The following is a 12,594-nucleotide window of genomic DNA, read 5'->3' on the forward strand; positions in this document are numbered from 1 at the left end:
TCCAGAAACTCTCATCAACCCTCTTTGGTATCGTGCCCAACCCCCGACTCCAGCCCCATCCGCTGTGGCTGTCCTGCTGACTTCAGGGCAGATGGAGCAGGGCCAGGCAGCAGGTGTGAAGCCAGGAGAGTGTGCGGTCCATGGGAACAGAGCCATGGGCCACGTTGGGCTCTTTGGGCTAGCCAACACTGGATAGGTGTTGCCCCAAAACATCCTCAATTTTATTTTATTTTTTATTTTTTAGTCAGAATCTTCTCAATAATCACCTTTCCTGCTCATCTGGAGCCTTATAAAACAAGCGCCATATAGCTAAGGCCTGCATCAGCTTTGTTCAGAGGGGCAACTTGACTTTGTCCAAGGCACAGCAAATTTAGAATGAGGCAGCCAGGTCTGTGACGGCAACTAGGCTCTTTTGAAGACAAATGAATAGAAGGACTTGAGGTGGGTCAGATGCCTGCACCCAGCCCTTTTGCATTGTTGAGGAAACTGAACCAGACCAGTGAAGTCACTTGCCCAAGGCCACACAACTCAGTGGAGGAGGTGGCTGCTCTTAGGGTGGGGGTGGAACAGGAGGAGGATGAATTATATGCCCCCCCCATCCCCACACACATCAAGGCCAGCCTTTCTGTATCTTCAGCTGGGAACCTAGATAAGACCTTGGAACTACATCCCACCCCCCACCCCACTCCATCCCAGTCCCCTCCAGATCAGGCCCCAGCTCCAAATCCCACCTCCACAACCTGGAGTTAGTAACAGTGCTCCCTGGTGGCCTCTCTGGTGCCACCTGCTGGTCTAAGCCTCAGATAGGGGCCCAGCAGGGCAATAAGGGGAGGGGCCACATCCTGCAATGTCCTCCTGTAGGTCTGTGGGTGGCTGCAACACTCCCTAGTAATGCCCAAACTCTGGCCCTGCACAGGCTCCTGTCATTTGTACCTCCTAACTCCCAATGCTCCCTCGCTCCCTGATAGCTCAACTATTCCAGCATCTACCAGGAAACTCTGATGTCCCTTTTTAGGTCTTTGGGGCTGTGGCAGGGATGGGGGGGGGGGCATAGGGAGAGTGGATGCCCCAGTGGTGTCTCCCACCTTCAATGGCTCTTAGAAGCCTCCAATGTCCCCATCCTTCCCAGTGAGTTCTAGGGAGTCCTCCCATCATTTGGGGGGAATGCGGAGCCTTTGAGAGATGCATCATGTTTCTGTATGGGTTTCGAGGCTTTTCCTACATGGCCTCCACCATCTGTAATTTCAGCATGCTTTTGAGTGACCTGGTGTTGGGGATAGCTGTTGTTGGAGCTCCCAAAGGTCAATTTCATATGTGAACTTGACTGGGCTAAGGAGATGCCCAGGTCGCTGGTAAAACACTGCTTTCTTGTGGGCGTCTGTGAGGGTGGCATAGGAGAAGGCTAGTGTGTGAATTAGCAGACCGAGTAAAGCAGACAGTCTTCACCCCAGTGGGTGGGTGCCATGTCCTCTGTAAAGGGCCTGGAGAGAAGAGACAGGCAGAGGAGGTGTGGACCGGCTCACTCTCTGCTGGGGTTCGGATAGACTTTTTCTCAGGCGTTCCTATTGGGATGGGGCTACCCCCACGGATTCCCTGGGTCTCCAGCTCACAGACGGCAGGTGTTCTGTGGATCCCTCCGTGTACCCTAAAGAGCAGCCCCTCTCTTTAACAGGGAGGCAGAAAGATGCCCCATTCTCTGAGTTAGGCTCAGAGACCACAACTCTGAGTGGCTGAGCTGATGGCTCGCCTGCCTCCTGACAGCCACACTTGGTCCTGAGGCTGTAAGGTCTACATGGGACTCCTGGGAAAGCATGGTCTGGCTGCATGCCCTTTCTGGCTCTCACTGCTACATCTTTACAGATAACTGAGGGGAGGCCCAGGAAAGTAGGCAGACACTCACAGTGCCCACCACAGTCCTGCTGGAGAGGCCAGAGAGGAGCTCATCCCTAGACAATCCCGATACAGAAGCCTGTAGACACTGCTCCTTTTGACAAAGATCATGAACATTTGAGAAAAGGACTGCTCTTATATCCTACTTCGAGGTCCTAGAGTGGAAACTGGTACTTAGAGATAGCCTACTGGGTACATGGAAGGATCTGATGTTTCAAGGCCTCAGAAAATCACTTGCTATTTGATGCTTGGTCCCCTCCACCACCCACAAGAAACTTCTTGGAACCGACTGGGTCTTTGATCTCACTTTCAGCTCTCCTTTCCCAGACTGGTTGTTGGATTTACGGAGCTGGGCTGCAGAGCTACATTTGACCAGAAGGGGTCGCTAGCACACACAGCTGCTTGCTGATGGACCAGGCAAATTATTTCTTACATCCTGTAAGTTCAAAGGTGTGCAGCTCAAGTTTCCTGGGAAGGAAGGAGACACACATTTTCATGGTGGCCTCTTGCTGCCTTGCTGCTGACACATGATGAAGTCAATATTCAAGCTGTCATCAGGCAGGAGAGCCCTCTGCTCAGCGGCCCGTCTGACTCAGCAAGGAGAGGGATAGGGAGCAGGTTCTGCGTTTTATAAATTGTGTGATTATGAGAGGCAAATCGCTTAATGTCTCTGTGCCTTGGTTTTCCCTATCTGTAAAATGGGTGAGCGGGTGAGCAGTTGTGAGAATTAAAGAGAGAGCAGGGGGAGGGGGCTGCTGAACATTTGGCTTACATGAAGTCTCTGTGCATCGAAGACATCGAAGGAGGCGGGGCCCCGAAATACCACTACTTCCATGTTGCCTGGTCTGTAATGCCAAGTGGAGATCTCAGCCTTTAATTACAGAACCAAGATGGTTAGGAAGATGTACCCTGAGGATACCCAGAGACGGGAGGAAAACCCAATAAAGACCGCCTGCTGGGAACAGCCACGTGGGATTTGATCCACAGCTTTTAATTTTTAAAAATGAGCAGAGAGACAATCTTGTGCTCTTTGGGTTGTCAATAAAAAGTTTGTTATGCAAAACAGCCCAACCCTTTTCATTTTTTAATAATACTGTAAATATCTCAGAAAGGATATATATTGCATCGTTTCGTTTCTAATGAATATCAAAAAGTTGTCACAATGACATGTCCCCTTGCTCCCTCTTACCCTCCCCTCCTCCCTACAGTTATCCAAATACTAGTATGAAATTACAAAAACAAACAAACGAACAAACATACAACCCCCAACCACAAGCCTCCCTCTACCCTGCCCCATGAGTAGTGTTAAGTGTCAAGTGTTAAGGGCCGCATGTACAACACGTGTGTCTACGATGACAGACATCAGGGATCTGTCTATCTTATCTGTCCATGAGGGAGTTGGTGGTGAGGAGCAATAGCAGCAATGGGCAAGCAAGCCTCCCTCTTCAGGGGTGGAGGGGGGACAGCAATCGAGGACCAACCCCATGGGTCATCTTCAGGGTGATGCCGGCCTTCCCAGAAGGAATAAGTGGCCTGTGTGTGAGCAGCTTGGGGGATGGTGTGCCCTGGACAAGTGACCAATTAGATGGGGTGGGGGTGGGGGTTGAGCATTTGGCTCAGCCAGCTCAGGCTTTAGGTAGAAGGGATGGGGCTGGGCAGAACAGCTAAGCCTCTGGAAGCTTTGTGTCAATAGAGCATTCAGGTCTCTGACAGGACACAGGAGCCTTAGTGTGAAGAAATCTCACCTTTCCACAGGAAACTACAGGAGGAGGGGAAAGGTGCCCCTCCCTCACTTCCCATTCCCTCGTAGCTGGGCAGACAAAGCAGCTGAGAAACCCAGCAGATGAGGGAGAGAGAGAGAAATCAGTCCAAGCCAGGCAGGAGGGCTCCCCCTGGGGACCACATCCACTCCCCATTTCCAAGGAAGACCCTGAGGGATGGATGCCCAGCTCTTCCCTCTGGCAAGTAGAAGTGAAGGCTTCCTCAGCCCCAGGTGACAAGCAGGAGGAATGGCTCCAAAATAAGATGTCTGCCCTCAGGATCTGCAGGAAGGTAGAGAGCAGGGGACGAGAGGGAGATAGGGGTGCACAAGCAAGGAATCCAGCCCCAGGCCAAACTGTAGCTCCCCTGCAGGGGTGGCCATAGATCCTAAGTCACAGATGCTGGCCAGGCAGCTGCAGGAAGAGATGGTTATCTTCTGACTATCCCTACCTAGGGAGGAGGGACAGAACTGGTGGCCAAGAAGGCTGGATGGATGGCGGGAGCCCCTGCCATAGGGGCTGGTCTCCACGGATCAGGGTTAAGCTAAAACTCCAGTGGTTAGGGAAACAGAAACATGTTTCCCTACATCATTTGTGATAGGGTTGACTTAAGATAAGCTTAGTGGTGGTGGGAACGGGGGGGGGGGGGGCAGTTAGGTAACAGCAAAGGTAAACAGCGGAGAGAGGAAGCCTATAAGTCTGCAGATCAAAGCAGCCTGCAAGGCAGTGAGGCAGGTAGTCTTCCCTGCTTCAAAGGGAAGACCCCACTCTATCCCCTTCCTCAATCCAGGAGATGGGGAAATGGAGGCTCAGGGCGAGAAGGAAGTAGCCTGGATGGGACAGTCATCAACTCCTGATGACTCGGGAGTCCTGAGGATGGCAGGATGTTTTCTTCTCTGTCTTGCAACCTTGACATGTGGAAGGTCCTGTCAGTGGGAAAAGGGAAGACCAAAAGCAAAACCAAAACCAAAAAAAAACAAAAAACAAAAAAAAACCCACCAAAATAAAACCAGCTGTTCCTAGGGTACAGAGGAGGGTGGCCAGGGAAGTTCAGAGACAAAATCGGGAATGATTGAAAACCAGAGGCAGACGGATGGGCACCGCTCCCTTACTTCACACGCCCACAGCGTAAAAGTTGACAGTATAATACAAGGACTCTAGAAAACACGGGTTGAACTACCCCAGGCCAGGATCTGCTAGTCACTGTACAGAATTATCTTGGTAAGGTGGATACACCCATGATCACAGGGGTGAGGCGAGGGTGCGGGGCACACAGTGGCCAGCTGGGAGTTAACTTGTTAATAAGTCCTGTGCAGACAAGCAAGCCCCTAACATTAGGTGAAGTACGAGGTTCAGGATTCATTTACAGGCAGGGAAGGAAAGCGGGAGATGCATCCCAAGTGACAGGTTGGGACTCAGAAGTGCGTCTCCTTCTCTGTGATGGCAGAGATGGTGCCGTCGCCCTTGACCTTGGCCTCACAGTCATTAACGGTCACCGTCCGTGGGCTGGCCCCAAGCTTGCCCCGCATTTTCAGATCAGCGCTGGGGACTGTCAACTTCTGTAATTTCTAGATGGTCGGAGAGGAGGAGAAAGATGTGTGAGCAAGGCTGCTAGGGCTCGGGGTCTGCCCACTTCCGCCTCCCTGGCTGTACAGATGTTCCTCGGAGTCATCAGACTGGGGCCAGCAGGCCCTGGCTCTGCCTTACTTCTCAGTTCTGGATGAGGTATTTCCTCTGTGAGTTCCCACCACCAGAAACAGGGGTGGATGGGGTCCCTGCTCCCAGCAGTGGGTGAGAAGTAAGGGGACGGAGGCATTTAGCTCCTGCAGCATGGGTGCAGAAGATGACCAGGACTAGGGTCAGAATCAGAACCTGCCGCCCCTTCCTTCCTCAGCAGCAGAGGGAGCTGGGCTTTGCAGTGGCTTTGATAGTTGTACCAGCCAGTCTCCTGACTGCATCCCTAGTCTATGGGCTAGGACGGCTGGCATTGACCAGTAGGAAAGGGACACCCAAGGCTACTGGTGTGAATTTTGGTTATGCAGAGCCCTGTCCTGCCCTGGGTTTGTCACCACACCATTGCGGTCAGTGCAGGGGGAAGGTCTATACCAAGTTCCTCAAGCTAAGCTTAAGAGGCAGGTGCCACCCCTAATTCAGCCTCCCGGACCTCTCAGAATGCGTCTCCTGCACAGGTCCCACCTCAGCACCATCTGCACTGGGAACCCTGGGAGCAGGATTCAGGAAGCCCTCCTGCACATGGACCCTTCCCTAAATAACAAGGACTTGGGGTGGCTTAGTGCTCAAGGACAAGGTTGACTCTCCTCTTTGGGGTGGAAGCCACACTGTCTATATTATTAAGATTAATACTCAGACTCATGGGAGCTGATAAACTGTGCCTCCTGTGTGCCAGGCCCTATACGAGGCTCTTGACTTGGTCCAAGGTCTAGAGAAGAGCCTCTGGAGGCAGGAGCCTGCGTTCGCATCCCTGCTTCACCACCTCCACAGGTAAGATGCAACCTCGATGCTTTCGATTCTTCAGCTGCTGCCCAGAATTACTGTGAGGCTCAGGCCAATGGACCAACCACAGCTCAAACATGATCCTCACTCTGTCGTGTTCTTCTGGGAAGGTCCCTCCCTGTACCCCGACTTCCCTCTAGATCCTTCCTGTCTCCGACAGAGGCCATGTGGGCCTCAGGCTCAGTAGTGAATGGACGGGTGCAGGTCTCAAAGCAGGCCGGCCAGAGGCTGGCCCAGATCAGAGAGCTCACTCTATAACAAGCCCTGCTGGCTGGGTGGGTAGGGTGTGAGCTAGGGTGACAGGAAGAAGCCAGAAAAGGCCCTGGAAGTACCAAGAAGCTGCTGGAGGGCCCAAGCAAGGGTGTCTTGAGGCTGAGGGGTTAAAGTCCCAGGTCAGCGCTCCCCTCTGGACAGTTTGGCCTCAATCTGAGTTAACCAACTGCCCTCAACCAACAGCTCCTGTAAGTGACAGAAGGGACCTTCCCCATCCATTGGCCCCTGCTGAAGCCCAGGGGTCCCCACAGGCAGGGAGCTGGAGGAAGCACGTTACATGGCACCTATGTCTCCCTGTGGCCTGACAGAGCCAAGTCAGAGCTGGGATTTGGTTATACCTCCATCCAGATCCCTATCCAAACGCTCTCCCTGTAGGAGCCCCCCCCCCCCACCTCTTATGTCCTTTATCGATTAAGGGGTGGTGCCAACCTGTCTGGTGGGTGGGGAGGCTGAGGCAGCAGTCACAGAATCTGGCTTAACCCAGAAACCTCACAGAGGTGCTGCTGGCACGGTTTAAGGATGACACCCTGCCAGAGAGGAGCCTGCCACTGTTTCCCAGCCTCCCTAGTTTTTCCTCTACCAACTGCTCACCTCAGGAAGTGTGCCCTCTGACTTCCACAGCTTGATGAAGATCCAGAGTGGGATGCACAGCATGGAGGACAGGGCCATGAGCCAGCCGATGCCGTAGCCCCAAGCCGGGTACGTGTACACGTTGTTGTACTTGAGTGGCTTGTACTTGACCAGAAAGAAGATGAAGATGCCCTGCAGAGAGAGACAGGTGGAGGGTCTTGATGTTGTCCCTCAGCCCTACCCTACCCGCAAGGGCCCAGACATCTCAACTGTCCACAGCTGAACCTGATGCAGACCCACGGGAGGAAGCCAGCCTAGCTGCTGGGACCCAGGGACTGTGGCCTTGGGGCCTCTCCAGGGGCTCTGATATTTGTTCTCCCAGGATCCTCTGTGCCAGCTTCTGCCCACTGTTTTTGACTTAAGGCTATCTCAAACCTGCAGTCAGTTCTGACCCCTTCAATTGGGAAGATAAGTTCAGATGCTTCCAGGACAAAGAATAACGCGCCTCCTCTCACCAAGGCCGGACAATGGCCTGGTTCCAGGGACAGAACATAAACCTCGACATTCTCACCTTTGTCTGCCACCTTCTCAGTCACAAATCTCCTCACTCCCCAGGGAGGTGGAGCGCTGTCAGGCTAGTTTACATAGAACCCAAGACTCTGACAGGCCAGAAACTCATTCAGGGTTGCTCAACACAGAGGTAGAAACTTGGGTGATGTCCTGCCTTGGCATGCCCAGAGTCTGACCTGAGACATCGGCTCCACACAGTGACAGGTGGCAGGGCCCTGGGGGACATGCCCCCCTCCTCAGGGCCAGCCTCAGCTGAGCTGGCTGGTGAGTGGCTAGTGAGTAAGCAGAGGGCCTTGAGATGGCTTTCTGCCAGCCTTACCGCACAGATCCCAGGGGTCACGACTTTCCAGCACCACTTGATGAGTGACAGTGGCCGGTAGCCAATCATGTCCTCGATATTGTCATAGAACCGGTTGCTTCCTGTCGGGAGGAAAGCCGACAAACATATGTGTCTCAGAGAAGAGGTAAGGTGGGCCTACCTTCCCCCAACATGGGACAAAGGGTGCTTGGGCTTGAGTGCCGAGTGCCTGCATGTAAAGCTCAGTCCCTTGGTGGCATTATTAGGTGGTCCTACTGTGCTCCGGGAAGTGGAGCTCTACAGAGGTCCTCTGGTCAATGGAGAAGGTGCCTCTCTCTGTTCCTGACAAGAGATGTGATGGCTTTCTCCAATACACAGTCCCACCATGAGAGGCCTTCACCGGGACCAGAAGCAATGGTACCACCAAGTCTTGGACGTGAACTCCAGAACTATGAGTTCTGCTAGCCTTCTACTTCTTAAGCAGCCCGCGACAGGCATTTCTCTGCAGTGATGCAAAACCAATGAACACAATGGGCAGGGTAAGGCGAGGGCATGATGATTCGCAGTGAACTGGGCTCTGGAGGCAAGGCTCGTCTGGGCCACGAGTGAACAGTGGTCAATCATTCCAAAGCTGCATGCTGCTTGCCCTGGAGACCTCAGCTCTCATCCTAGTTTGTGTGAGGACCAGAAGGTGGAATGAATGAGGGTGTGGCTCATGCCAGTGCCTCAGCCTGATGTCTCCCTCTGGGATACAAATTCCACAAAAGGGGAAGGTTGAGCCTCAGGACACAACTGGCCAGTAGCCAGGGTGTCTGGGTCCTGAACATCCTATGCTGCCATGAAAATAGGGACGTCTTATGACAGTAGGAAGGGACCCCAGGGAAAGTGGCCAGACAAATACAACTTACCAAGCCCCAAGGTCCCATCTTCCACTTACCGTACACCCAGCCGATGCAGACACACTCAAAGATGGCCACGAAGAGCAAGCACATGCCACTGGCCGCATAGGAGTCAAAGAGCTGGAAGATGTACATGCCTCCCTGTGAGGAGGAGGACGGACACACAGACAGACATGGTGGAGACCAGGGTCAGGAGCCAGCCTCCCTGGGGTCTTCTCTCTGGGCTAGCAGCTGCCAGCCAGTAGTTTGCTCATCTCTAGTCCGAGTGCTGCATCCTCTGCAGCTGGGTGTCCCAAAGGCCCTGTCCTGGCTTCTCAGGGTTGTAGGTGGTCTGGGGCTTTGAAAGCTCCAGTGATACCAGAGTGGAGGGCAGAGCGCATCAACACCTCTGCCCAGATGAACAGCTCCAGAAGCCTTATTGCCACTGGTCTCAGAGGCTTAACATTACCCGTGGCTCCCTTCAACCCGTCCCACCACCCATTCTCAGTAAAGTGGCCTCCCTCGGCTTTTGATTAAGTTCTTAGAAAAAGCCCCAAAGACTTATTTATACGGTATTCTGTCTGCATGTGAGCCAATGAGCCAGAAGACGGCACCAGATCTCATTATAGATGGTTGTGACCCACCATGTGGTTACTGGGAGTTGAACTCAGGACATTTGAAAGAACAGCCAGTGCTCTTAACGTCTGAGCCATCTCTCCAGCCCCCTTGGTTACGTACTTTTAAAGCTCAGGCCTCTAGACCACATTGTATGAACTCACAATTTAAGCCTTAAAGTGCCCTGTCAACAGCTGAGAGCTATGAGCTCTGCCCAGGAAACCTCCACACCTTGGTCCTTATTGTGCCTCCAGCTCTCAACACAGGGCCCAGTGCACAGTAGGTCCCCTAAAAGATGTATGTAGAATCGTCTGGAGCATGGGGTCTGTGGTGCGGTACTAGCTGGCTTGCTTGGAAATGGACACACAGTAGGTGCACAGCTTATATTTGTAAAACACGGTTGGCCCTTTGATGGTTGCCTTTATTGTCAAGGTAACCAGAATCAGGATCAACCTGAGAGACTCGCCTCTGGGCATGTCTGTGGGAATGATTCTAGAAAAAAAAAAAATGATCAAAGCAAGAAAACCTGGCCTCAGGGTGGGCAGCACCTTCCAACAGGGTCCCAGATAAAGAAAGATTTGAGGAAAAGCATGTCTTCGCCTATTGCTGAGTGTGTGCTTCTACTGTAGCTTCCAGCACCTTCCACGGAGCCCCGCCTCTCTAGCCTTCCAACGCAGACACAGTGCTAGTGCCTCTCCAGCGACCTTCCTGGGCCTCCAGCCCCAGCTTACAGCCACTGGGATGTCCAGTTTCATGGGCTGAGCAGCTAGCAGGTTCTGCTCTCCAGGAAGCCGCCCTGACCGTGAAAGACATCCTAGTGAACCTCTTTTAAACATCCCCTAGAGAACCTTGACAGATGCCTTGCCATGTCCCTTAAACAATGCAGCATAGCTCTTCACTAAGGATCACTGAAGGGCACAGGGAAATCAGCCTGAAAAAAACTTGGAAGGGATGGGTGGAGCGAGTTGGGGTAGTGGGCTAGAAAGGCAGCGAGCAGCTCAGGGCCTCCTGTGTTTGCCAAGGGGACTCATGTGGAATAAGAGTCCCCCGAGTCAGGTCCCTTGGGTTGTCTTCTTTCTTTCATGTGTATCCCGTAGGTTGAGACCACATGTTGGCTCATTTGTCTCCCCCAAAGATCGAGGCAACATCATAACAAAGACAGGGCCACACAGGTAACGCCAGTGTCAAGAGTGGGTTGAGTGTGCAGGGCATGGTGGGGACTTTGGCCAACTATAGAGCCTACACACCATCTGGATACAGTTTTGGCCAATGGTGGTTAGGGAGGCATGAGTGTGAGGCCTTGTGTGCAGATTTTCTAGAATGTACCAGAAGTCAGAATTTTTACAGGAAAGAATTCTCTTTTTAAAATTATTGATGATGCCTTCTTGTTTTGAAAAACACAGGAAGGGTTGACTAAATAATCCCCAGGCCCTGACTGATGTGAAGCTGCCTGTGACAGCAGCGGTGGACATTAGAGTCTGCCAGCTTTAGGCATGGGTCTGAGGCACCTGGACAGCAATTGGTTTGGCCTAGGAATCAAACCCAGGTCCTCTGCAAGAGCAGCCTGTGCTCTTATTCACTGGGCCATCTATCCTAACCCCATATATCTATTTTATATTCCTATACACCCGCTCACATGAAAATTTCTTGGGTGAAAAGGCACCATGTGTAGCAACACTTAAGAACTCCTGCTCTGATGGCCACATGCCATCGCTTGGTGACATATTCCTCACAACACAGCCCATGAAGGCATCGATGGCAAGATTGACTTTAACTTTTCCATGTCTTAATGCACTTTGTGGTTTCCCCCTCCTCCAACAATGTGGTGCCAGACATGACTAGTACCATCCAATGTCCCTACAGGGAAACTGAGGCACCAAGAGGCAAGGCCACTTGCAGCACAACATCATGGGGTTGAGTTGGGCGGGGGGTGGCTGAGAACTGAATGGCAGGGCTCACAGTCTTAACCTCCCGTCACACTGCTGTGGTGGAAGACAGGAAATGGGCAGGCTGTATGTTCCTTAGACCGGAGCTTTAACCAGGCGTAAACGAGAGAGGCTCTGGCAGGCAATTACCAGGATGACTGAGGCTTACATGGCTCCCTGGGTCCACTGTGAGCCTCTTCAGCACAATGGCTTGAAGATACCCCTCTGTGGGAGTGGAGGGCTGGCATGTGACGATCAAATGCCTGCTGATTAATCGTCTTGGTTGGCTGGAGCGCTGGCTCCCTGACGGCCCCTAGGGAGAGGCTCTCTGCACTGGGGGGGGGGGGCGGGGGGCAACCCAGGGCGGGTTGTGCTAGGACTCCGCGACACCCACACCAACACCTTCCCATTAGCTTCTTCAAGGCATCAGGCTAACCCCTCAATTTGTATATGACAAATTACTCCATTCTGTGTAATTAACCAGTGCGTGATGGGGCCTCACGCACTGTAGCCTGGCCTCCCTCCATAGAGAAACGCGAGGTAGAAGTTCTGCAGGGAGAGCAGGAACTGGGGCCCTCACCCCATTCATTTGCTCAAATAGTGACCTGTCACTGTCATTAGTGGGACAGTGAGTAACAACAACAACAAGAACCCTGGCACTTACAGGCATCCCTGGATGCTCTGTGTGTGTGTGTGTGTGTGTGTCTGTCTGTGTGTGTGTCTCTGTGTGTGTGTGTGTATGTGTGTATGTGTATCTGTGTGTGTATGTGTGTGTGTGTGTATGTGTGTATGTGTATCTGTGTGTGTGTGTGTGTGTGTATGTGTGTGTGTGTGTCTGTCTGTCTGTCTGTGTGTCTGTGTGTGTGTGTGTGTATGTGTGTATGTGTATCTGTGTGTGTGTCTCTGTGTGTGTGTGTGTATGTGTGTATGTGTATCTGTGTGTGTGTGTGTGTGTATGTGTGTGTGTGTATGTGTGTGTGTGTGTGTGTGTGTGTGTGTGTGTGTAATCCTGATGGGAAGGGAGGCAGGGGAGCTTCCTTGAGGCAGTAGCCTGGCTGGGAGGGGCATGGGGAAGAGGGGCCTCTGAGGCTGGCTGGCCTCTGTTTCACCCCGGGCTGCCTGATGGATTCTAGTTGCCCTCTCCTTCTCCGTGTTTCTCACACAAGCTCTTTGTGTCTCTCGGCAACAGATCGTCATCCGCCCTCCCCCTTTCCTTGCATTAGTTATCTTTGTGCTTTATGAGGAGAAAGACACCTCATCTCACCTTCCAGAGATACCGGTACCTGACACAGAACAGGAAC

At 52.6% G+C, this 12,594-nt stretch overlaps 1 protein-coding gene across 1 annotated transcript in view; it reads right to left on the reverse strand.

Annotated features, from left to right (window-relative positions):
• Positions 1 to 2,860: 2,860 nt before the first annotated feature.
• The window catches only part of SLC6A11 (solute carrier family 6 member 11), a 117,130-nt gene continuing 107,396 nt past the window's right edge, over positions 2,861 to 12,594 (reverse strand). The window contains exons 11-14 of the mRNA XM_084765219.1: positions 8,813 to 8,915; positions 7,897 to 7,997; positions 7,029 to 7,199; positions 2,861 to 5,218 (exon numbers count right to left, since the gene is read on the reverse strand). Coding sequence (XP_084621345.1) covers positions 5,066 to 5,218; positions 7,029 to 7,199; positions 7,897 to 7,997; positions 8,813 to 8,915 — 528 coding nt within the window. The 3' untranslated portion in view covers positions 2,861 to 5,065. The remainder of the gene's footprint in view (positions 5,219 to 7,028; positions 7,200 to 7,896; positions 7,998 to 8,812; positions 8,916 to 12,594) is intronic.

Source organism: Acomys minous (genome assembly GCF_964271855.1).
Source record: "Acomys minous genome assembly, chromosome: 17".
Classification (NCBI taxonomy): Eukaryota; Metazoa; Chordata; class Mammalia; order Rodentia; family Muridae; genus Acomys; species Acomys minous.